The 25,446-nt window shown below is 45.4% G+C and overlaps 2 protein-coding genes across 6 annotated transcripts; both read right to left on the reverse strand.

Moving 5' to 3' along the window:
• Positions 1–3,639: 3,639 nt before the first annotated feature.
• On the reverse strand, positions 3,640–18,850 carry LOC122187940 (carbohydrate sulfotransferase 4-like). 3 transcript variants are annotated; one of them, XM_042885845.1, is made up of 2 exons: positions 17,962–18,850; positions 3,640–5,269 (listed from the first exon to the last, which is right to left on the reverse strand). In XM_042885845.1, the coding sequence occupies exon 2, from the start codon at positions 5,254–5,256 to the stop codon at positions 4,123–4,125; it is 1,134 nt and encodes a 377-aa protein (XP_042741779.1). In that variant the 5' UTR covers positions 5,257–5,269; positions 17,962–18,850; the 3' UTR covers positions 3,640–4,122. The 3 variants fall into 3 exon arrangements, with proteins under 3 accessions (XP_042741779.1, XP_042741780.1, XP_042741781.1); XM_042885846.1 differs by lacking the exon at positions 17,962–18,850 and adding an exon at positions 14,328–16,293; XM_042885847.1 differs by lacking the exon at positions 17,962–18,850 and adding an exon at positions 11,019–12,005.
• Positions 16,381–25,397, reverse strand: TAT (tyrosine aminotransferase). Of its 3 annotated transcripts, XM_042885842.1 has the most exons (12): positions 25,151–25,238; positions 23,194–23,429; positions 22,879–22,983; positions 21,963–22,030; positions 21,474–21,632; positions 21,145–21,283; positions 20,545–20,597; positions 20,136–20,288; positions 19,286–19,414; positions 18,857–18,940; positions 17,816–17,914; positions 16,381–17,033 (listed from the first exon to the last, which is right to left on the reverse strand). In XM_042885842.1, exons 2-12 carry the CDS (start codon positions 23,426–23,428, stop codon positions 16,890–16,892), a joined length of 1,368 nt encoding a protein of 455 aa, XP_042741776.1. In that variant the 5' UTR covers position 23,429; positions 25,151–25,238; the 3' UTR covers positions 16,381–16,889. The 3 variants fall into 3 exon arrangements, with proteins under 3 accessions (XP_042741776.1, XP_042741777.1, XP_042741778.1); XM_042885843.1 differs by lacking the exon at positions 23,194–23,429 and having other exon boundaries at positions 25,151–25,397; XM_042885844.1 differs by lacking the exon at positions 16,381–17,033 and having other exon boundaries at positions 17,904–18,031.
• Between the last annotated feature and the right edge of the window lie 49 nt (positions 25,398–25,446).

Here is a 25,446-nt window from a genome sequence, read left to right on the forward strand (position 1 = left end):
ATAATAAAACTTGTGCTACTCCAGCTAACATTGATCAATGTATAAATGTAATAGTAATGTAGTAATGTACTGAAAAGAGTCTGTGTCTGTGAAGAAACAGGTTTCTTTGCACTTCAACTGAAAAGCTCCTCACTATGACTGCAGTAAAAACTGGCTTCTGAGACTATGCTTTTAGCTGAATGTGTGATATAACCCGTAAGCTAAAGAGATCTTTAGAAGTGCAGCAACTGTGCACTTCTCTAGTGCTGTATGAATCATACTTCTCTATGCCAGCCTGCCTGCACCAACTTTGTGTAAGTGTCATGTAAAGGAAGGTTTTCACATTCACTAAGAGAATCCCTGGCAGTATCACTCCAATTTTGATAACATACACTATTTCATCCTTTTGAAGAATTAGAACTTTAGTTCTAGGACCACAGATGTCTTCAGTACTGTGGTAATAGTTAATCTGTAAAAGTCACTTTTTTACGGTGTGGATGACAGAGCACTGGCACAGGCTTCTCTCCCTGAAGACCCTAAAAGCTGCCTGGACCTGGTCCTGGGCAACCTGCTCTAGGTGTCTCTGCTTGAGCAGGGTATTCGGAGCAGACGGCCTCCAGAGATTCCTTCCAACAGTAGCCATTCTGTGACTGAAGCCTAAATGTTGGGCAGAACATCAGATGTCTCCTCCATGAATCTAGCTTTAAAAGCTTCTTAAAAAGAATACTAGATTGAGATCTAGATCTTCACAGTAGAGTCAATATTATTCCAACTTGATGAAATGGAAATTCAGACTTTGGGAAGATACAAAAATATCACATTAAGTTCTTCTAGCCATTAGGAATAAGATCTTAAATTTGATCAACAAAATTTATACTTAGAGAAACCCTGTTTTAGTCATCTCCCGAAATAAACCATGTCCCAGCTGCTTTAAGTTGTTTTCAGTCATGGTGACTGGGGCTGATTGCTTCATCTAGAAGGGAAGAATGATTGGAAGTAAGATTTGGATAGCTACTGCGCTGAAGCAACAATCACCAGCTATAGGACAAACCCAGCATGCATGGCATACTGACCTTGTAATGCATCTGAATATTTCAGTGTGCTAGGCCCTGTCTAGTGGTAAGAGACATGTGGATTCAATGTCAAAGAGCTTCAAAAACAGTGACATTTATCTTGTCCTGCACCTGGAAGTCAGGAAAGCCTTGCTAGCCAGTTAATAAGCTAATAAGTTAATAAGTTAATAAGTGGGGTCTGCCCCACACTGCTCACTTACGAGGTATGAATATACACAGAAGTACATGAACAAGCAGAATTTCATGGACAAGAAGAATACCGCAACACTAGCTTGTTAAATCTAAATCATTAGAAATATTTATACTGAGTTACATCAGAAATTGGAAAACACGATCCTCTCTCCAGCTCATATCATCTTTCCTCACTGCTGACAAATTGTACTTCTACCAGATCCCTTTCTGGGCCACTAACTTCCATTTGTCACCTCCTGCTCCACAGTTGTACCTGCAATTTCCTTCCTAACTGCTGCAGGATGGTCTCTCACCTCAAAGGCGTGCAGGATCTGAGACACTGATGCTCGCCTCACTGAAGGTGCCTGCAGAGATGCTTCTGGGATGGGAAGCCATCCACTTCTTTGAGCTTCTACGCTTGGCAGTCCCAGAGCAGACCGTTAACTTCAGATGACTCAGTTTATTCCAAAGTCTAGTCTATATTGCAGCTACTTTGTTTTGATAGTCAACATAACTGCTCAGCATCTGTGGCAGTACTTTCTCTGCTTTCCTTACCAGAATCAGCACATAATAAAACCTTAATTGATTATCTGTGACAACATCAATAATAACAAAATTCAACTGTAAATTTGACAGAAGAGTCTTTTTCCTGTTATTCGAGATAAGTATCAGTAAGGGTGACTCCCGTCACCCATCAAACACAATACATAGAACCTGGACACTGCTTCTCGCATACACACTTTCAAACATGAATGCAGTCACTAGAGAAGTGCAAAAACAGCTGTGTTCCTAGCAGTGCTGCAAATTAGTACAGGCCTTGGGAAAGTGTTGTAAAAAGAGCAGAGAAGCATTAAATTTGTCCCCACTTATCTTGCATGTGTTAACAGCGTGCCATTTTGAAGATCATGGGAGGAGTTTACAGTTCTCTGTACTCCCAAGATAGAGATGCTTGTAACCTGTCTGTGATTGTTTATTCCTGGTTAACAGTATACATTACAGTAGTAAATTTGCCTAATTAATAAATTTAAATGAGCTGTTGCTTGCCAGTTGGTTTAAGGAAGTGGAGTCAAATTGAGACAGTATATCAGTGAATTTTTAGACATGGATTTCCCTGCTTCAGACTTTAAAAAAAAAAATTAACTAAGCTGAGAATCAATGTTAAAGGGACACTGCAACTTGCGTTTGAAATGGGATCCTCAGAAGGGGCTCTGTGGACATTTCGTTCCACGTGTCTGATAGCAAGATTTCCTCATTTTCTTACAAAGTGCTGTTACAAACAGATAAAAATTCTGTTGTTCAGGTTTAATCTGGATATTCCCATTGAAGATGGAAGAATGACATTTCTGATTGATATAGGAGATAGTGGACAATAGCAAACTCTATGAAATTTTACGGTGATCTTTTTAGGGTACACTTGGATCTGAGAGACAAGATGGCTCAGTAGCAGAGGCAAGCAAACCATGTGCTCAGAGCAGAACAGAGGGTTATGAGTTTTGGTCAACATACACACACTCATACACATACCGGCATCCATTTTTAGATAATCCCTACAACTGGGAAGCAGAGACTCCCTCAACAGGCATACTGTTACTCACCAATCCTTGAAAGATGACAAACCACTGAAAAGGAGAGAGAAGGACCATGCCAGCAGGGCATCCCCTCCAAAGGGCACTTTTCCTCTCTCCCACCACAGCTGCTTTCCTTTGATTCTGCTTCGATTCTCCTCAGCGTCTGCAGGGTTTGTTCCACTGCACCCTGTACCCATGAAGCCAGTGTGTGACAGAGCCCAAGAGGAACACCTTGCAAAACAAGTCTTTGCAAAAACAAGACCAGCTACCAAGGTCAGCTCTCTCAACAAAACAAGGCATTTGCAGCCACAGACACGAATATCGGTTCCCTTAAAACTGTCAGGATACTTGTTCCATCCTAGGATCATTCTTTATTCGGGGGCCTTCAGGTCCCTTGCACGTGCTCTATGACAGGAAATGCTTTCACCAAATAAATAATACAATATAATAATTTATTGTTCTCAACTTTTTTTAATACACTGCCACAAACCTATCTTTCAGTTTCACTATGCAGATCAATAGAAACTGTGTTCCTACCCTTTTATAGTCTTAGCACTAGCATGAATTCTTCTCATTCTCACATGAACTGTGAGAACTCCCAGGTCAAGAACTCCTTCTGGTTTGGAAAGCTAGAAGATATAATTACTTCAGCTGAAAAAATCAGTGGGTTCACCCCATCTCAGAAATAGATCCCTATGTGCAGACCTAGGAGTTTTCATTTACAACTATAGCTGGTTTATTCCATTTTTCCCACTATATGGCAAATGAATGAAGACATTCTGCCAACATTGCCATGAATGTTAAAGGCTCAGGCACAGGAATAGAGCTGGGGGGGGGGGGGGGGGGGAGGGAGAGCTGTCCAGAAAACACCATATGCTTATCGTTGTCTCTCTTCCAGCTTTATATGTTCCCAAGTGGCAGCATGACAAAGAATGTTCTCTTCCTTTGGCTTCCATTTATATGTCCTCTTCCATTACAGTGCAGTTGTTCCACATAGTTTCTCCAGTACTTAGCTGTGGCTTGTGGAGGGGTTTGAGCTCTGACACCCAATTCCATTCCTCTGGCAGCCTGTTTGCTTCCATCTACACATAATTCCTCTTTCCCATACACCCCAAACTTAATTTGGATAACAGATTTGCATTACTCCAGCCTGTATTGTAGCTTGAGAGTTACCCTGTGCTGTTGCTGGTAAAACTGTGATAAGTGCTGCCAGCACTCCTGTAGTACCTGACCTCACCCACCCACCCACTGATATACCTCTACCCTCTTCAGTATAAGTCCACCACCATGCAGCATTCAGAGAGGAGGTACAGAAAGCAGCTTTTCTGCATTCAGAATTTGTTCTGTCCAAACAAAAGATTCAGTGACATGTCTTTCTGTTCTTCTTCAGACTGAACTAGCCGGTACCCCAGTAAGTCCATTGCATCCTTGCACACACTTTGAACTTTTTCTATTTTTTCAAAGGGAAACGTGTTTCTCCAGGCCTCAGATGTGCCCAGTGCGTCTCTGGATCCAGTATCAAATGCTCGTTCTCCTTTTCCCTTCCCATGGGTAATATTGTGCACCCACTTCTGAAGTTCTGGTGTGAAATGGAGTCCTGCAAACCTATACATCTGAGCAGCCTTTCTTAGTGGATCTCTGACAATGTCTTCGTAACGAACTAGCAGGTAACGATCCTTCAGAAAGCTGGGAACAGCCTGGCTGCCTGCCTTGTAAATCTCAACATGGCTTTTGCAGATTTCTTGCATTGTGTTGTAAGGTCCCAGTTCTCCCTTTGCCTTCTGGGACCCCACAACAATGTCACTGTCACGTTTCAGCTCTGCCACTGTATTCTCTCGGGACCTGAACACAGCCCGAGGATCACGGACCAAGTGAATTATTTTGAGGTTCAAGGATGGATCGGTGAGAAGTGGGTAGAGGACCTTCAGGTCAAAGAAGCGAACCTCCTTGATGACAACATGGCTGTAGGTTTTACAAGCTTCTTCCACCTTGCTGAATGAGTATCTACCACAGAGAGCTTTGCAGTTTCCTGCAGAGATTATGTCGCTGCGACTGAAGAAGTCACAGGCAGGAGGGGAGCACAAAGCTCGGCTTTTCTCCCACTGAAATAAGTCAGACTTTTTCTTCTCGCTAGACATGTAGGCATCAAAAACAGACATATCACAGAGAAAGACTGACCTGACCAGGTCCCGCACCGCCATGTGCAAGACTTTGGCGCTGTTCTGGTACATTGTAACCCATACATGCCATGCAGGCTCCATCAGGTAGAAGACACTGGGGTGCTGGCTGAAAAGCTGGCCAGTGAAGGATGATCCTGACCGCCAGGAGGAGAGGATGAGGATGTGGACTGCAGAAGATTTTAATTCCAGGGAGGCACTGTTGCTGCAGGTTAGGAAGTGGAAGCGGATCAGAAGAACAAACAGAACTGCCAGAATCAGAAGCATCTGTATCCTAGGTTTCATCATGGTTGAAAGGAACCTGCAGAGACAGAGAAAGGAAGTTCAGCATCACAGTCATGATGAAGACAACTGCAGTGAATTAGGCTCCTCCCAATCCCACTGCAGGCTCAGCGTTCTGGAAAGCTGCCACAGTACTATGATACTGTGAAAAACTATAGCACATGTTATCCTTCTACAGCCAGATGGAGAAAGAGAGACAGGCCTCCAGGTCTGTGGGGCAAGCTGGACGCCAGCCCAAACAAGGCAGTGCTGGAGTCCAGTTTCTCACAAAAGGTGTACATCACTTTTGTGCAGGCCACAGTTGCGCTGAACTCAGACAGCCATGCCCATGCAGATTAGCTTCCTCTTGCTAAAGCAGCAGAGGTCTGAGGCATGACCTAGCTGTCCAGAGTGCAGACACGGCTTATCATGCTCTCTTCTAGGTTCATTACACTACTTAAATATTCCCAGTTAAAATTTCTCTAACCTGCAACCTCCTCCTTATGCCTTGCCTCAATTTCCCTCTGTATGGAAGCCTTCAGGATAATTTGCATGGAGGCAGGGAGCTGCATCCTCCCATGACTTCAGTTACTGTAGCACTGTGCACATTTCCAAGCGTAGTCACTGCTGCTAACCAACTAGGAACCAAACTTACCTCTCTGTCCAGCATGTATGCATACTTTTTCTTGTCTATCATCTCATGTCCATTCTGTGCACATTTATTGAGGTCAGGCTTCATAGGGCAGCAGTTACCACTTCTCAGAGCCAGGACAGAAATCAGGATTACATGTTATGCTGTGTACTGCCACTATGCACTACCACAAGTTTTATTTTTGTACAGTTAGAAAGGGATCACATTCTTATCAACTCATGGACAAGAAGCCCATTACCTGGTGTAGGGAACCTGCTTTGGCAGGGGGGTTGGACTCGGTGATGTCTGGAGGTCCCTTCCAACACCTACAGTTCATTGATTCTGTGATTCATTTTTTTTTGATCATATAAATCACAGACATATAGAATGGTTTGGGACACCTCCCTCTAGACCAGGTAGCGCACAGCCCCATCCAGATGGGCCTTGAATGCTTCCAAGGTGGAGGATTTGCAACGTCTCTACGTGACCTATTCCTGTGTCTCACCACCCTCGCAGTCAAGAGTTTCTTCCCAGTGCCTAGCCTAAACCTACCCTCTTCCAGTTTAAAACAATTACCCCTTGTTCCGGTCACTACCTGCCCTGATTAAAAGTCCCTCCCCAGCCTTCCTGTAGGCTCCTTCGGGTCCTTGAAGGCCACTATAAGGTCTCCTCAGAGCCTGCTGATTTCCAGGCCAAAAAGCCCCAGCTCTCTCAGCCTGTCCTCATAGAGGAGGTGCTCCAGCCCCCTAATCATCTTCATGACCATCCTCTGGACCTGCTCCAACAGCTCCATGTCTTTCTTGTGCTGGGGGCTCCAGAACTGGACGCAGTGCTCCAGGTGGGGTCTCATGAGAGCTGAGTAGAGGGGTGGAATCACCTCCCTCAACCTTCTGGTCACACTTCTCTTGATGCAACCCAGGATATGGTTGGCCTTCTGGGCTGCAGGCACACACTGCCAGCTCACGTTGAGTCTCTCATCAAACAACACTCTCAAATCCTTCTCCTCAGAGCTGCCCTCCAGCCATTCTCCACCCAACCTGTATCTGTGCTTGAAAGTGCCCCAACCCAGATGCAGGACCTTGCACTTGGCCTTGTTGGACTCCACGAGGTCAGCGTGGGCCCACCTCTCAAGCCCATCCAGGCCCCTCTGGATGGCATTCCTCTAATGTAGGTCTGTAAAGTTCAGTTCTAACAAGAAACATATTTGCATAGTTGTTCAGACCAAGCCTAGTAATAGCTGCAAACAAAGACCATTGTAAAAATAAATCACCTATCAGCTTCCTCCTAACAAATGAATACAACATTGTTTACATAAAGCCTTGGCTTCCAAATGAACTTTGATGATATCATTTCCATCTGGCACCAGTAATATCTTTCTTCTAATTCCCAAAAGATTTCCTGGACTATAGTTACATACACAATTAGAAGAAAAAAAAAAACCAAACAACTTTGTTGAACAAGCATGAACCTTGACCATTAGATACCCAGGCAGATATAAAAGCACAGAAACCACTATTTCTTTGAAAAACTACATGTGAATAGTCTGAATACGTGTAAAAGAGAAAGGAATCAGTTTTGTTGGAAAGAGGGAATGTGCTTTTACTTTCAGCAAAACTAGAGTATGACAACTGAATGTTGTATACATTTCCCCCAACACAAGAAGGACATGGAGCTGTTGGAGCAGGTCCAGAGGAGGGTGAACTAGGTGATCTTAAAGGTCCCTTCCAACCCAAATTATTCCATAATTCTATGATTCACAGCGTACATGGATCATCATTGTGGCTGCTATTGGTGTTTACCTGAAAAACAACCTCAGGCTGCAACCTCAATGGGGAATTTCTTCTCCCATACGAGAAGAAGTGATTAATTTTATCCTGACCAGTCTGCTCCAGAAGGTGAGGAGAAGACCTAAAATGAGTTGTGTGCAGCCGCTGACACAGAATAGAGGAGTAGCAAAGAGAGTTAGAAGTCTAGCAGACATTTCTAGATCTGAAATAAACACTAATCACACACACTTATTTTTCACCACTAGACCTCTTGCTCATGGAATGATGGAATGCTTTTAAACTAAAATCTTAAGCTTAACCACATTATTTTCCTGACAGCAAACATACGGCACCACGAGCAGAGTGATTTAATCCATTTCACCTCGTAGAAGTGAAATATGACGCCCTCACAAAACTGCAGTGTGGAAAGACAAGAATCACTGAGACAATCTCAATTGTAGAGCAAAAAAGGCACACTACTACTGTCAGCTTGCACAGAGATAAGCCAGGATTTGACATAGTAGTGAGAGAGCTGCAAGGCTGGCCCGTGAGTGGCTGTGCCATGCTAGATAAGCAGCAGTTCCAACCTGCTCCAAAAGGGACCTGCTGCCTGCCAGAGCTGAGCCAATGATCAAGATGGTTGCACCTCTGTGAGAGCAGGTTTCAGAAAGGGAAAAAACACTGCATGCAACATGGTGGAGTTTTGCTAACCCTAAGCATGAAATCACCACAGCTTTTATGGAAACACACAGAGACATAGGGAGAGCCAGTTCTGACAAAGAAAGAGCATTACAGAAGGCAGCAAGCAGTCCCAAGCACAGGTACGCGTTATAACTGTGGCTGGCACATCTCCAGAATACAGAACTCTGGAATCTATGCATCTGGGAGAAGTGATCATACAGCTCAAACACCTTGCATCATGTGGACTGTGGCTTGGTATTCTACTAAATAAATACCGGGAAAATCTCCAGACCGGCACTGCTACAGTAGCACTGGTGTAGCAATGAGTATCTTGTGCCAGGAAAGCCCCAGAGATAAGTCTTCCATGGCAATGATGGTTGCTCATAGTTTTACTACATCCTTCTTCAATTTGACTTCGTTAGCATTTGCAGAATTAGAATTAGCATCTGCCCATTCGGAGCAGACAATGGCATGGCTGGCACTAGTGGGAGATACTGAGAAGACAGTCTAGAGAAGCAGGAAATACCCTCTAAGACAACCAACAACTTCTGTCTACATGAGGAATCATACAGCACTTCATTTGCATCTATACATCAATAGTACTTGGCAAAAATGATCTCAGACTGCTGAGCACAAACAAAAACAGTTCTGAGCACCACAGCATCTGCATTAGTTACCAAGAAATATTTGAAAATCTCACCTTAGCATATCCTCTTGAAGCACTACCGACTTGATTCAAGCAATGCTTCCCTGTCATTCGTATACTTCAGCAGTACACACTATTTCAAGCAGCCTTACAAACACCTGCACATGCATATACAGGCACTCAGCCTTCATGCTAGGCTCTCACACACACATGTACTCAGCTCTTATCTATACCTCACGCTACCTCCTCTACCTTTCATTTATGCCTGAGCTCTGAATACTGTGCCTGCCTACTTTTATCTGCCATAAATTATAAAACTCCACCCTCCACTAGAGCAAAGCATGGGAATGGCAGTTTCTTGCAAGAGCACAGAGGTCCACACATTGGTAATAAATGAGAAGAGCCGTGAAATTCATGAGGGCAACTGAAAGCTGATTTTGCTGAGATCTGTTGCAGGCTTCAGAAGAGCCTGTTGTCTTTAAGATGTGGAACAGGATTGTGACCTGCTTGAGTTGATTTTCTGGGAGCTGAAAATTGCCAGAAAGAGGCAGCAGAAAAAGGAGCTGCCAGACTTGTCCTGTTAACAATTCAGAAGGATACTGGAGCTGCAGTTGGGCTATGCCAGGTAAAGTGGTAAAGAAGAGCAGAGCTGGACTGAGGAAATGCATAGTATTCTGCCACTGTGAGAAGACAAGTCACTTCAGGTAATTCCTATTCCAAGTATAATCTTTTCTTTATGCTTTCTGGTGAGATGTTGACCTCTTGATGGTGCCCTCTGTTCCTGGAGAGCTTACTGTGCTGCTCTGAGGACTGCTGGAGTATAAGAAATAGTAGTAGGAAAAAATACAGGCCTTTTCAGGAGGGAGAGCCTGAATAGGGAAGGGAAGGTCATGTTCCCTTTCACTTGCTTCATTACAAACACAGATGGTCAAGCCCTGGTAATTTTGGGTCAGGAAACAAGGCTAGAAGCTGACACTTGTCCAGATACGGCCCTGCAAAGACGAGCAAGCAAAGTTGTGTGCAGTTGGGATTTCAGCTATGTGTTCCTAGTCCCTCACAAACAGCATCTGTAGGATGGATTTGTATGTATCATAGAATTGCTCAGGTTGGAAAAGACTTTAAAGATCATGAAGTCCAACCACAATCTAACCGAACTACCCTAACTCTAACAACCCTTCACTGTACTGTTTCCCTGAGCAGCTAAGTTATGTCCTTAAGCAAAAACGTCTGTAAGAGTTACAAAACTGACATCTAGGGTCACACCATTGAGTAGCTCCTCCTGAAGCCTAATTTCTCCCTGCTAACACTTGCATGAACAGAGAAACACGAAACTCCTACTCCACCTGTACGTATTTTGCCCATGCTGGCCCTTTGGCACCAGTATTCAGGCCCCACGGCAGCACTGAACACTGCTGTACAGTGCTCCAGTCACAGAGCTCAGACTTTTCCATTCACACAGATCGCAAGTACGAGCCGCTTGGCTGAGCTTTCCAGAAGGCAGCCTCTGTGGCATAAGCAGTTGCATAGAGGGGAAGAATGTACTCTTCCTTGGAGACAAGGCTTGGGAAGGCACATTGTTCTGGCACTCTGCCCTCCTAGAAACCTGCACATTGTGGAAAGTGAAGGAGAACACTCTGGCATTTGAACAAAAGACCTGCTTCTCCCTGTATGTCTGACTGATAAGCTTTAAGCGACAGATGAAGCAAAGCTTTAAGCGTATAGCAGTCAACGTGTGCTTAATGGCAATTAGCCTCCTACTACTTGGTCTTGAGCAACTTCCTTCCACCTCAAACATGAGGCTGACTGTATTTCTGTTTTCTACTCCATTCCTTGATTAGAAGTGTTTTCTAGGGACTTGGACTTGCAAGCCCTGTGAACTGTCATTTCTTATTTCCCGAAGGAGAAAGGCACACACAGGCACATCTGAACCATTGTAGCAGTAATAGGAATAGAGTGAGAAATAGCATTGAAGGTATGGCCTAGAGATACTTTTTCAGTTCTGACACTGTAGTACAGGCACCCCAAAGGCATGTCTTTAGTAGTCTGATGAGAGAAACAGACATACTTGGAGCAGGAGAACTAGCTCAGCTGAAAAGCCTGATCAGATTTTGCCCTGTGTTCTTCCATCAAGAGCAGCTGCCCAAAGAAGAGAATATGCTTTCCTCCATGTGCGCTCCTACAGCTGCAGCGAGGTTTGCAGTACTTGATTCACCTATCCAAACACAGATGTTCAAAACAAGTTAGAGTGATGTCCTAGAAGTTCATGTTTCTTTCCATTGACTATGACAAGAGGAGAGGGTGATATTTTTGAATAGGCATTAGTACTGAAGCTGTGTAATAAAATCAGTTGAGAGTAAAGTGGTCTTTGTATTTCATAGCACCTAGGTTTTTTGTTTTCACTTGTCCAGACATGCTTTGAACTCGCTGGTACTTCTGGCATCTACAGTACTCCCTGGCAATGAGAACGTCTGGCTGCACATTGAGAACTACTGCCCTCTGTTTCGAACCTAGCATATTACAACTGTATTTAATAACATCAACATTTTTGTATCAAAAGAGACTAAGAACAATTTCTCCCTATACACAATCTTTACTGCTAGCCAGAATTTTAGCAACTGCCCTCGCATGCCCTGGAGAGCACATTTTCTCTTATTCTGTATTTATATATGAAGCAGGTCATGGGAACAATGCAGAAATCTCTCCACCAATTGCAAAAGGAGCTCTAGTGCTTAAGTCAGTGGAAGAATATTAAGAATACGAACCCTGGAGCCATCTGTCACACACAGAAGCACAGCCTTATGCAACATACAACTGATGAAAGGCCTTCATACATTCTGTGCCTTTTTCCCCTCTTCTTCAAAACAAACTCCTCCACCTCAAGAGCCGTGCCCTTGGGAACACCCTCCTTTGGAGAAAGCAATGTTTACTTGCTGATAGGATTCCGGGCATGGATGGGAGGTACATTCTTTTTTTAAATGGAAGTTTGTTATCCTGTGTGGCTCAGAATCATGACTTCAACCTTGGAGATTCTCAAAGCTATTGCTTTTTTTTTTTTTTTTTTTTTTTTGTTTAAATCCTCTTGTCTGAAGGGTGGATTTAGGCTACAAGTCTCACTGTCGTGTTTGCTAATATTTATTTAGAAAGATCAGTTAGTTCATGACTCATGTTTCCTGCATCCCAGATGCATAAAATCAGGAGCTACCATGTGAATCAATGCAGTGACTGTGGACTTGCAAATGCTTGCCACAGAAAGAGATCTCTGTCTCGAGGCAGAGGAAGTTTAGGTGTTCTCTAGCTGAGGTGACTAAGGCTGTAGAGGACAGAGAAAGTTTTTATCTGCTAGATCTGTGACATAAAGCTACAGTGCAGCTGCTCACATTAAGGCCTGCTAACCCCGCTACTGACCACTGGATTTTAGCATTTACAGGGAAAGCCTGGCTCTTTGATACTAGTTGGAAAAAAAAAAAAAAGAACGAACCTGCACTTCAATTGCTTGATTGCTTGTTGCTTTCATAGGGCTGAGGGCAGCAGAGCAAAGCAGAATTCTTTGGCTTTTGAAAAGAGATATTTTTGGCAGGGATGCTTTATACATCCACTCTCGTTCTCTGGTTGCATTAGAATTGGTTGTTCATAGGAGGTGGAAAGGAAAATCTACAGTCAGGCAAGTGCCAGAATGCATAGATGCAATGCCCACACTAAATGCCAGTTAGGGTTGGTTTCTCCTGAGCCAGAGCAGAACCCACTCCATCTGATTTCTAAAATGAGGAACAACAAGGGAGATAACTTAAGTGGTGTCCTACATGAGACATAGCAATTCTCCATAGCAATTCCCCGGCACAGCCTGGTGTGACACTGGATTTCTGTTGCTACAGCTTTTTTCTTGTGTTTGAGATAAACTGTAAAGTTATAATCTGAATTATAAACAGTTTAAGGTAAATATACAAGCCTGAACTGATACAGTCTAGTCCCAGAAGATAAACTTGATCTTCAGACTTTGCTCCCATTTAGCTCAACTATTTGCCTAAAACGCCAAACAGTTCAGGGAATGACTTGCATCTTACTCATGGAACACTGATAATGACTGGGAGTAGGATTTTGAGGTAATAGGTGCATGTGAGTACAGCAAGCATACAGGAATAATTACCCAGAGTTGCAGTAAGCAAGAGTAAAGATGCTGGCTGATTCTTCCACCCATCCTGCTTCACCCATATGTGAGTGAACTCTTCAGCTGGGTTCTCAGACTGAGGGCTAATGTATAAGACGCAACCACAACCTTGTCCTGAATGGTTGTTAAGCATAGCTAGCCAGCTTTCAAGTGACAGTACCCCTGCTGACAATGAGTCTTGTGTGCTTGTTCGATCAATAGCAAGACTTGGCCCACACTGAGCTTTCCTTTTCCACAGCTCCTCTACTTTCTCATAGTCTGGTTTCAAAATTGCTCCTAGTCACCTTAAGAAAATGCTGTCCCCTGGCCTCCTGCTGCCACTTCCTCTTATACCCATTGTCTTTCCTACAGTCCTGGACATTTCACTTCTTGGAATCCTGTCCATATCTCCCTTTGACACACTGAATATTTCCTTCCTCCAATACTCATGGGTAATACTACTGAAGGAGGTCAGCTCATCTGGTGTCAAGTTCTGACAGGGCCTACATGTTCATCTTGGACAAATCACAGAATCACAGAAACACAAGGTTGGAAACGACCTGCAAGATCATCTAGTCCAACCACCCTCCCATTCCTATCAGTGCCACAAGCTACTAAACCATCTCTCGTAGCTCCTCATCCAGGCGCCTCTTGAACACTGCCAGGGATGGCGACTCCACCACCTCCCTGGGCAGGCCATTCCAGTGCCTGACCACCCTCTGAGAGAAAAAGTTTCTCCTAATATCCAACCTAAACCTCCTCTGGTATAACTTCTTGCCATTTCCTCGGGTTCTACTATCTGCCTGGGAGAAGAGGCCAGACCCTTTTGCACCACAACCTCCCTTCAGGAAGTTGTAGAGTGCAATGAGGTCTCCCCTGAGCCTCCTCTTCTCCAAACTGAACAATCCCAGCTCCTTCAGCCGCTCCTCATAAGACTTGTGCTCCAGACCCCTCACTAGTTTCGTTGCCCTTCTCTGGACACGCTCCAGGGCCTCAATGTCTTTCTTGTAGTGAGGGGCCCAAAACTGAACACAGTACTCGAGGTGTGGCCTCACCAGTGCTGAGTACACGGGGATGATCACCTCCCTGCTCCTGCTAGCCACACTATTTCTAATGCATGAGGTTATGTGCCACCCTTTACCTCCAAACAAGCTTTGCACAACCAGTTTCCCCATAGCATTTTGTTCCCCCTACCACTCCTGAGCAATGCCAGGACTTCCTTGGTCATACCTTGATTATCTCTACGCAACTGCCCAGGTTCCAAGACAAACCTAAAAGGATCCAGATGCATTCTGCTTTTGAGTGGAGAGCAGGCTGGTCCAAGACAGTCTCTCACAGTCAAGGGCCATAGCTTCATGGTGGGAGGCACTCAATAACTATTCCAGGCAGCAGCCCACAAAGGAACAGTCAGGACTGCTAGAGGAGACAGTAGATGAGGAGAGTGGGCTGAATCCACGTTCTTAGGGCACCTGGATGCTGATCGCCTAATTGCTGGCAGGTGTGATTGAGCCCAGCCCAGCAGGGCAAATTGTGGTACTCCAGGCAGGTGAGTCTGCTGCCAGCTCCTTTGGAAGCTGAGAACACTTAATTTAATTTCTTCATCTGCCTAGGAGTTCAGAAGTTACTTCATTTCCCTAGGAAGGCATAAGTGTAGCCTAGGCACAAGGTTGCCTCACCGCTTAGGTCTCTGTTTGGTGTTTGTGTTTTCTCCTAAACATGGCTTGCCCAGACAATGTAGAAAAGAGGATAAGCATGCTGCAAGCCTGCCTCAGGAAATACAGCTTGTGCTCCCCAGCTAAGATATAGAGGATGGGTGTGGATCAGCCATTAGAGTGCTGAAAAATTATACCAAAGCACTCGTGACACAAAGGCAGTATTATGTTTACAATAGATGATGGCAATAGAGGAAGCAGCCTTGAAAAATCTAAGTATATTGAGATTTATAAGGAAAAAAGTAAAGAGGCATATGCCTTTGGCTGCTGATTAGGTGCTTGCCGACCTACGAGGAACCAGAATGACGTTAATCACTAAAGATTAGCTACACGTTAACAGAAATCTCTGGGAGTACTCTGGAGGAAAGAGGATCCATGAAGGAGAAGGATCTGAAAGGAGCAGCTTTGTTTAAAAATGGGAAAACCATTCATTATTAATGGAAATTAAAGCCTCAGAACCCAAGATACTTGGGGAAGAGTTCAAGGCAAACTCGACAGCTGCAGTAGATGCAACATAGTAGAACAATGCAGCAATGTCATGCTGTAAAGGCCTCCTGACCCAACAGACTCCCCATACACCATTCTATTTATCATTTGTCAATTTTTGCCTCAAGCAACTCATGTTATCTGGTTCTATTTTGAGGTCTAGTAACCTCATATCTCCAAAGTTCCTCTCGTTCCCGCACAGCCCAGCTTATCTCTTTTTTTCTGGGATTGCTTTGTTTGAAAGGGAAGGATGTAGCCTGGACCCACAGCTGATGAGTACCTTTTCAAACACTGCTATTTTTCTCACATAGCTTTCTCCTGCATACTGGTACTCAGACTTTGTGCTGGACAGAAGAAGAGTGCACACAACAAAGCAGGAGGTCTGACAGCATGTAATTCAGAGCCAGCTCATTTTTCATACTGGAGGGAAGGCAAAGTCAGCCTGTGAGCTTCACCTTGCCATAAGACAGGTGAAGAGAGATGCAGGTGACAGCATGAAGCACACTGTACATTACTCTTTGAGCCCTGACTACAGCAGTCAGTTTGATGGGCCCATTTTTCCATTAGGCGCCAGGCCATCAGTTCTTTGTACTTTATGGGGCTCACGCATTCAGCCATCAGCAACCTGGGCATGACAGCACATCACAAACATTCACACAGGGAAAGCACTTCAGAGAAGTACCACCTTGGCATTTACTGCCGGAGTGGGAAACACCCACCTTGAATATCTGGAGGTTGGTGCCTGGCCTACATTGGTGCCTACATCACTCTGCTGGGAGCGACTGTAAGGATCAACAAGCAGCAGAAGATGGGGTGAGCTGTGGAGGGGCCCAGCCACCACAGGAAGCTTCTAGGCTCACTGGAATGGGAGCAGTTGGCTCTTGTCTGTACCAGGTTTGCAGGGCCTGTCCTGCCCTGACAACCTGATGAGCACTGCCAGGGTTGAACGGGCTGTCCCATGCTTTGGCTGGTGGTAGGGCAGGCCCCGGTCAGGCAGCTGCAGGGACAGAGACGAACATGGGACACCACAGACTGAACAAGAGTGACCCACTGGGCACAAGCCCTTACTGACACACCATGAGGACTGCCATGTCAGAAGATTTATTAATAAAAAAAGTCACAATAACTTACTCCCTCTGCTGAACAAAGGGCTTGGTATAAAGCACTCTGGCCTCCTAAAGTAAGACAGGTGAGAGGTGTGTGAGTGTCTCTTGTTCTCTGAGATTGTGACCATCTCCTGCCCCAGAGGGGGAGTGCAGGCAGTGCAGGAGCTTCTGGCCACTCAGAGTCAATGCCATGGATCTCAGTGCAGGAGCAGCCAGGTGTCCCTGCCTGTGGCTGGTTTGTGGCCAGCACAGAGACCAGTATGGGGTGCAGATGCAGAGTATATGGGAACCACAGGCATCAGATGCCAGAGGGTGTGGAAGGTGCAGTGGAAAAAGAGAGGTCTGCTTCTTTCTATGGTGCTGAGAGGTCTGTGAAGCAGCAGGACAGCACCTGCCTATAGGCAGGGAGACGTGGTGCTGGGTGGAAGCAGCCCTGCCTGCCACCTCACACAAGGTCTAGCCTGGCAGAGGCAGGAGGTTGGCTGTAGCTACTTGTCACACTCAAGATCCTGGGCCCCCTCAGCACCCTGGTAGTGCATCTCACAGAACTCCTGAATGCGACTGCAGGCCTCCAAGATCATCTCCTCAGGTACAGTGATCACCACACGGAAGAAGTTTGGGTACTCAAAGCACTGAAATGATAAAGAATGAGACTGGCAGATTATTTGGGATACTGTTGGCGTCTCAGAGCCTTGCCCTGGGGCCATATTCTATATCAACAAGTGAAAATGTTCAGCACAGAACATAGAGTGAAGATGGCATGGTTGGACTATCACTCCATTAGATTGTTTCATTCCAAGCATACCTCCCAGCTCCCTCTGTAAAACTTGTTAGTGCAGACATAATGCTGTGCCAGTCACAGGCCAAAGCACTGTATGGACTGTGGAGGAACCATGGAACGGTCCACAAGGAGGTAGGGATTCCTCCCTTCTCTTCAAAGGGTTAGAGAAGGTCAGAACTGGAGAATGTCTGAGGTCCTAGGATTCAGTGCAGGATGTAGAGCAGGATGGACATGGGCACAAACATGACTCTCAAGTCTGTAGTCTCTTCCTACAAGTGTGGGGGACTGGAAATGGAGCATGTGAAGGAGCATAGGTGGGAACAGTACCAAGGCCTCTGAGTTACTTCTGCAAGGCGGTATGGGAGTACATACAGTTCAGAGATACAACTCTGCCAACATCTGAAATAAAGAGCAAGTTTGGGACAATCCTGGCAGTCCACACGAGGACTGCTATTGAGTTGGAACTTCCCAGTTGCCCTCCCTACACTGCACTTGGACCTCACAGGCAGTACATACACACCATTACAGACCATGAACATTACGTACTAGATTCCCCGACTGTCCCTAGAGCTCAAGGATGCAAACCCCTATTGCTTCTCTCCTTACGCTTGGGGCTCTCATTGTCAGACTCACTGTAGCTGGCAGGCAAAACACAGACTGCTCCGAGATAAGCCGCTCAGTGAACTCCACATCATTTTCAAATTCAGGAAAATGCTCCATTTCAATTTCAACCTGCAGCAGAATGAAACGTGGCAACCATTACTATATACCATGCTTACCCACATCGCTCAACAATTTCCCAGCTAAGTGCAGCTGTCTGTCCTCAGGAACTTTTGCTCATCATCTGGTCTGAGTTGAACACGAGAGACAAACAGAAACATATCAGTGAAATCTGGAAAATTTTTAAAAAGTGAAGTAAATTTAAAACTAGCTGCCCAAAGCTGGAATTTCAGTTTACAACACCTTTATTCAAAAGCTGGTAGCAGGGATACCGGAACCAATTAGAAATGATAAGGGATAAATAAGATAAGGAAAAAAAAGTGTGTGAGAGAATTCTACCCATAATCTACTGGTAATTCCATCATGCAAGAAATCCATAAGGTAAGAAAAAAGGATTGGAGATAAATTAATGAGGGTTTTTTGTTGTTGTTGTTGTTGTTGTTTTTTAAGAAAGCGAGGTCTAGAATCCTATGGAGAAAAGAACTCTTTGTGGTCAAATAGGCGTGGATGATATAACTGGTAAAGTGACAAATAAAATAAGAAATGTTCAGTAACTATTTCTGTGCTGTATTTGGAAAAAAAGAAGACTGTCCCATTATCACATAACCAAAGACTTCTTATGAAAATATTCAATATTCAAATAAAACAGGTGAGAGATAATTTGCATGCAGAAGGTCTGAAAAAGCCAGCAGGAGAAAAATTTTACCAGCTGATTTCATATGGAATAAATGTTTAGATACTATGGAAATACTAGAGGTGTGAACAAGCCTTAGAGCTATCCCTCTGCATAAGCAGCATAGGAATGACTGTCACTCTGGGTAAGACTGGCTACTAGCAAACTGATAAAGATTTATCTATTGAGTATGAGTGAGACTGATGTTGCAGTATATTTCTATTTCTGAGTTGTAGGGTAACCACTGATAACTGGAATGGCATTTCACCCTCCTCACTTACCATGAGGTACATGGCTCCAGCAGGCCGAACAGGCTGGAGGCCTGGGATAGCTGACAAAGCAGCATAACAAAGGTCAGCATTGGACTGAAAAGTAGAAAGGAGAAAGTTCAACAACAGGAGAAATTCTAGGAAGCTGATTAGCAAATGGAAACCAAGTTCTGGACCAGGACTATGAACAAGTTTGCCCGCTGCAAATAAAGGGGCAAGGAACACAAACAGTATGGGTGATTATGGCCTTGAGTAAGGCAGACATCACTGAGCTGAACTCAGCAAGTCAGGGCTTAATGCTCCACCACCTGGGTCACCAGCTCTAGCTTCAAAGCTGGGCTGCCTGTCATGGCCAGTATTCCTGCCACAACAATAAGCTAGAGAGATACTGATTCCCTCACTCCAAATAATACCTGAGCAAACTACTGACAACCTGATTACCTTGAGGATGCTGAGGGTGTTGTGGTAGAAGTCGGGGGGTGTTCTGTGCAAGATACGTTCCAGTGCTCCTTGGACAATTGTACAGGGTCCTAGGATCCTTTGGCTCAACCTGGTAAGGCCATCCCTGATCTGAAAGAAATATGGTGACATTTGCAGACTATGCTCTGACTGTGTTTCTGTGCTTTTCTAACAGCTCCAAGGCCTACTGTCTGTAAAAGTTCTCTTCAGTAAGCATGGAGTCCTTCAGAACATTTACTTGACTACATGCCAGGTATCTGCAGACTACTTTCACTGTCATTCTCTGTTCCCCAGTTGAAGACTGTAATGCCAGCAGAAATATCCTTTTGAGCTTCCCAGTCTGACTTAAAACAGTTAATATTCTGACTAAATAAAACCAGATCTAATCCAAATACCACTTTACATGTCCGTTAGGTTTGTGCCCACATTCCACACTTCTAAAGTCAACTAGGGAGAATTAACATTAGCTTTTCTGCTCACTCACTGCTGGGTAGAAAGGTCACTGCAGTAGTAGCAGCATTTGCTCTTGTAACATGTATGAATAGCCAAACAAAACACTGGCTACAAGGCTTGGAATTTTGGTCCCACTTTCAAGAGAAAACATATGAGAGCTCATAGACCCCAGAGACTGCTGGATAAACCATGCAATACCATCAATGAACACGGGAGCTATTTGAGAAGAGAAGAAAGCAGAAGCACACAAAAAAGATGAGAGTTTGGCAAACGAAAGCAAAAGAGCAGTACATGCCTCTATCAGTCTAAGCCCTGCTGATCCACACACTGAAGATAGTGCAGATCTGTTGTCTTGACAGTGACATTTGGCAGTTCTCACCTCGTTACCAAAGATGTCTCTCCTGTCATGGATTAGGATCCAGCCCATCCGCCAGCCTGGGACTAGCCATCGCTTTGCCAGGCCACCACAGGACAAAATTGGCACATTGGTGCTGAGAGTTGCAATGGGTTCATATTTGCAGTCAGCAAACACCTATGACAGGTAACTGTGTTAGGGTTGTCACTGTGTCTCACTGTGAAAACTGGGGGGACTGTGCATGAGACACAAGAAATGAAGCAGGAAATGAAATGTACACCCAGGACAACATATTACAAGCATGGGCTCAGGAACAGTACAGGGAAGAGATGCTATTTGTCACCTCTGAAGAGCTCGCTGCCATGGCCAAAGGGCAAGTGCAGCAGAGAAGACAGGTAGTGTAAGGGTGGAAAGGACTGTGATGGACACTCACCATGTCTCCATAGATCTCATCAGCAAGGATGGGCACACACTGTCTTGATGCCACTGCGGGAGAGAGGGCATTCAGCGTAGTCATCCTGTGTCCTCCAGGGGAACAGACTTGCCTTTTTCTACAGGACCTGGAAACTCTGCCCCAGGGCCGAGGGTTTCTCTTTTCCTCCTACAGGGTGATGATCATTTGGAGGGCCCTTCCTGGCTGAGCCTACTTCTGCTCTCACGTGTAGACCTGCACTGGCAGGCCAGTGCTCAGGAGCCATAGGGCTTCCTATGAACTTTCTGAGGAGCCAGAGTGGAGAAATAAGTGACCCAAGCCACACCGGCCATCTCAGAAATACTGAGACACACATTATACGTGTTCTTGCCCAGAAAAGGCAAACTCTTCATACTGAACAAGCCCAGAGTGCGGTTCAAGGCTGCAATCAGTCATGAGGTAAGAGACAAACCCCTGGACCACTGCACTGCTTCATGTAACACTGTTGTTACATTGCAGAGCAGCAGCCACAGCCTTGCAGAAAAACAGTGATTAAGGCACTGGCAGTTTGGACAAACACCAGTCTGCAGCCAAAGCCCAGATACACACATGCAGTCTTACCTGCCAGGATCTTCTGGAGGTGGCTCTTGCTGAACACCGAGCCACAGGGGTTTGATGGGTTGTTCACAATTACACAAGCTGTTTTCTCATCCACCAGGGACTCCAAATGCTTCAGATCAATTTCCCAGGACTTCTCTGGCTGATGAAAGAAGAAAAGGGGAAGTAGGGTGGAAGAATTGCACTTAATACAGAGAGTGAGGTTTGACAAGGTGCCCAAGGATGCTCAGATGATATTTACGCATTTCCCAGGCAGGGTCAAGATTTTTATTTATTTATTTTTAAGAGGCAGAGGTGTTAGGACTGCCCTCTCCAAGCTTGCTACCACTTACCATAAGATTGTAAAGTTTAACTTCAATTCCCATGGACAGCGCCAGAGTCTTGTAGAGAGAGAAGCCAGGCCGTGGCACCAGGATGTTCTGGCCTGGGTTAGCCAGCACTGCCAAGGCAAGTTCTATGGCCTGGCTGCAGCCACTTGTTAAGATGACATCCTGCAAAGAACACACAGGAATGAGTGGAAAGTGCAACCACTCTGAGGATCCCCAGCCACATGGAATGACTGTGGAGCCTGACTAAAGTTGGGGAACCTCCAACAGTTAGAGAGCTTGACGTCCTTCCAATAAAGGTGGAATAGAATGGTCCAAGGCAGGGAAAGGGAGCAGCAGGTTGGTGTGGAACAAGGCCATGAGCTACCCACAGGTCCCAAGGCTGGAGAGGGAACAACAAGAGGTGGGGCAGAGTCCCTTTGCCACATGGTCCAGGCATGGGCAGCAGCAATCTGCCTGTACTGCAGTGGCAATATCTTGGCTGGACACCGGTACCTGGGCCTCCAATGGTGCCTCTGGGCAGTTGTAATATGCAGCCACTGCTTCTCGACAGGACTGGTAGCCTGTGGAGAGAAGAGCCACAAATGGCAGACAGGTTTTTACAGAACATCTCTCTCTCTTTTTTTTTTTTTGCTAGGACAAGGTTCCCAGGTGCTTGCCCAGCCAGAGTAAGCCCATTTGTTAATGGCATTGTGTCAGTGTGGCAGAGATTGTTCTGTCTCAGGTCAGGCAGCCTGCAGCCCCAAGACAGGGCCAGGTGTGTCATGAGAGAAGACAGGCCTTGGACAGAGGGGTGGTTTTTGCCCCAGGTGTGCTGGACATGGAACACAATTGAGCTGGGTAGAATGTAGCCAGGGAGATATTTTTACCCAGTAGGAAACCAAGACTTGTTGCACGACCTTCACTTGTTTAGTGGTGGTACAAGGGCAGCCCTCTCTGCACTGGGTCCTTATTGTCACAGAGAATTCTGTGAGGCAAGTGTGGTCTGTGCTCTGTGTATGCTGTTTGCACTAACTGCAAACAAGGCTCATTCTCTAAAAAGGCAGGGAATGCAAAAGGAGTCCTGGTCAAGGTATACCAGGAGGAATTTGGCTGCAGTCCATGGCCAGGAGATAGTCCTAAGGCTTTCTGTGTTGCTGGAGCCCTGCCTGCTCTAATGGCTCAGGAAGCAAACACAGCTCATTGTGGGAGAATCTGAGCCATGGTTGTATCTCAGGGAAAACACCTTTGTGATGCCTTCTCAACCAGATCATGCAGGGAAGGGCACTCATGGCATCTGAGATATACACATTTGTGAGCTCATGGGACTGCTGAGAAGGGAGCTGCAGAGTGCTACCCGAGGGATGTCTGTGGGCTCCATAAACCTGCTGTGGGGAATGACCTGCCACGTGCCTAACCTATGTCAGCTTACCTACAGATGGAGCATAACCATTGTAATGTCCTGAGTCCAAAGCCTCCTTCATAGCTCGCGTGACCTCATCATTTGTGGGAAGGTTTCCAAAGACTGTTGGGTCTCCTTTTCAAAGATTGAAAAATAACAAAAATCAGAAAAAAAAAAAAAGAAAAAAAAAATCAGTTCTCGCTAATCTGTGGCAGCCACAGAGCTGTGTGGCAATCTAGCACATTCTGTTGTTCCCCGCTAGCTTTGTGGTTCAGAGCCCTGCAATCTGGCAGCCCCACAGGCCACCTCACTGCTCAGAGGTTTCAGCCACAGCACTGTGCTCACCTAAAGACAAGGAGATCATGGCTTTCTTTGGGTTGGGCTCCACCTTCATGCTGTCTACGATGGCTCTGACAGGATTGAAAGTCTTCTTTGACATTTCAGAAGCCCTGACAGCCCATCTTGGCTTCCGGCCCTTCACCTTTCCCAGTGACATGCTGTTTCCATTGGTCTTGAGATGAATATCCAACAGGGGGACATGATCTCCTTGGCCATTCACTTGGATCAGGTACGAGTCCATCCTGAAAGTTGTTAGTGGTAAATGGATTTCCTGAGCTTGGTTAGTACATGCCAGATGAAGGCTCTGCCTACCTGGGAGGCACTGCCTATCAATCTCCAAAACCAAAACTTCTGAAAGCTGCAGAACTGCCCGCTGTCTATGTGCAAGTCAGTCACTAGCAGCAAGTGAAGTTGTACTTAGGATCAGGAAGGAATGAATCTCCACACACAAATGAGCTCACAATGGAGCAGGAAAGACAGAAGCATTTTCCTGTGCTAGTCGTATTGCTTTTTAGTATGAGGGCAATTGCTGTGCCGGAGAGGAGCAGTCCTGCTAAATCATAAATGCATCATCTAGTAGTTAGCAGCATACTGTAGTCATTGCATGGCTGCAGATTCAGTGTTCTGCTGATAGAAGGGCCAGCTATTAACTTGCAGACCCCAAGTTGTAACCCAGTTTGTATGTGTACCACACCCAGAAAGTCCCTCCAGTCTGCAGATTGAAATGTGATACTGTTAAAATTAAGCCTTAAATAACGAAAAATAGTTCTGATACCATCTTATCAGGATACAGTTAACAGTGTTAGGGTGTAGGTTATGGCAGCACTCCAGTCCAAAACAGACTCCAGACCAAAAGGAAGTGCTTAAAAATCAATGAAGAAATGCTGGTGGGGTCATGAGGGAAATCAAGATGGTGACACAGAATCACAGAATCACAGAATCACAGAATTGAAGGGGTTGGAAGGGACCTCCAGAGATCATCGAGTCCAACCCCCCTGCCAAAGCAGGTTCCCTACAGCAGGTGCTGGGACACCATCCCAGGCAAAGTGTCTGCAATCCTGCCTGAGGCTGGGTAACAAGCAAGGCACAGCAGAGGAACAACTGCCTTCTAGACCTCCGAAAGTAGGCAGGAAAGTGTTGTATGTCCTTGAGCATGTATACCCAAATTACCACCTAGTCCAAAACAGCAAAAGCTTAAGAGCTGCTGCTAATCTCAGGAGGAGGTTAGGGACAGCACCAACAGAGATCTCCTTAGCCACCAAGCCTATTCTCAGTGACATCAGAATTGTGCCTTGTAATCCTTTCATCAGCTGCCCATATTCTGTTTCTGCAGGGCTCTTTTTCTCTGCTCCACTAAAAGACAATTCACTGTGACCCATTCCTGATGGTAGTTATGTAGCCCCATCAGCTGTTAGATGCCATCTTCACAGATATTCCTAACATGATAAACAAGGGAGCTAGCTGACCCTCCCAACACTGAAAGGGTTGTCGCATTACCCGGTTCAGGAGGGATTTGCCACATAAACAGATATCTCACTGATTCAGTAAGGTTTGCTCATAGATATGCCCCATGCTGCTGAAGTTACTCTACCAGCAGTGCTTCGTCTTTAAAGCAACTGAGATAGATCTAAGAGGTGGTAGTGATAAAAGAAGACTTAACGTTCCCTACTTATAATGCCTCATGAGTGTCCTTTGTACCAAAAGAAGGGTAACTGAAGAACCACACTGATTCTTCATAACTGCATAAAAACTGAGAAAATAAATGAGCCGCATGTCTCTGTTCAACAGCAGAGATGAGTCCCAGTGTACAATGCACATCTCAGCAGAGCCTTCAAAACACTTTGCAACATGCAGAGGGAAGCTGCATATGCAGGCAAAATAGATGCCTTCAGTGTAGGCAGACAGGGAAACATTCCCCACACATCAGCATCACCAAAGAAGGTACCAGAGGATTGTACTTTACCTTCTAACAGCAGAGAGGGGGAGTCACCAACAAGCTTAGAGGTCCAGACCCTGCTTTTCATCCAAGACAAATCTTGAGAAGGAATTCCTGCAAATTCTTGCCCATGAAATAAGTCCCCAAACTGGGCGTTGGGACAGAATCCTTTAGCCATTGGCTCACAGAGAGGGCTGCTCTCTCCACCCAAAAACGCCCTCTCCTCTGTAACCACATTCACTGCAAATAACTGGAACATGCCTGCACATTAACTCTTTGTGAGTTAGCCTACAGAGTGCCACAGCTTTGCTTCCTGGAAGCCT

This window comes from Lagopus leucura, unplaced genomic scaffold (assembly GCF_019238085.1).
Source record: "Lagopus leucura isolate 7727_CA_CO unplaced genomic scaffold, USGS_WTPT01 Super-Scaffold_100053, whole genome shotgun sequence".
Lineage (NCBI taxonomy): Eukaryota > Metazoa > Chordata > Aves > Galliformes > Phasianidae > Lagopus > Lagopus leucura.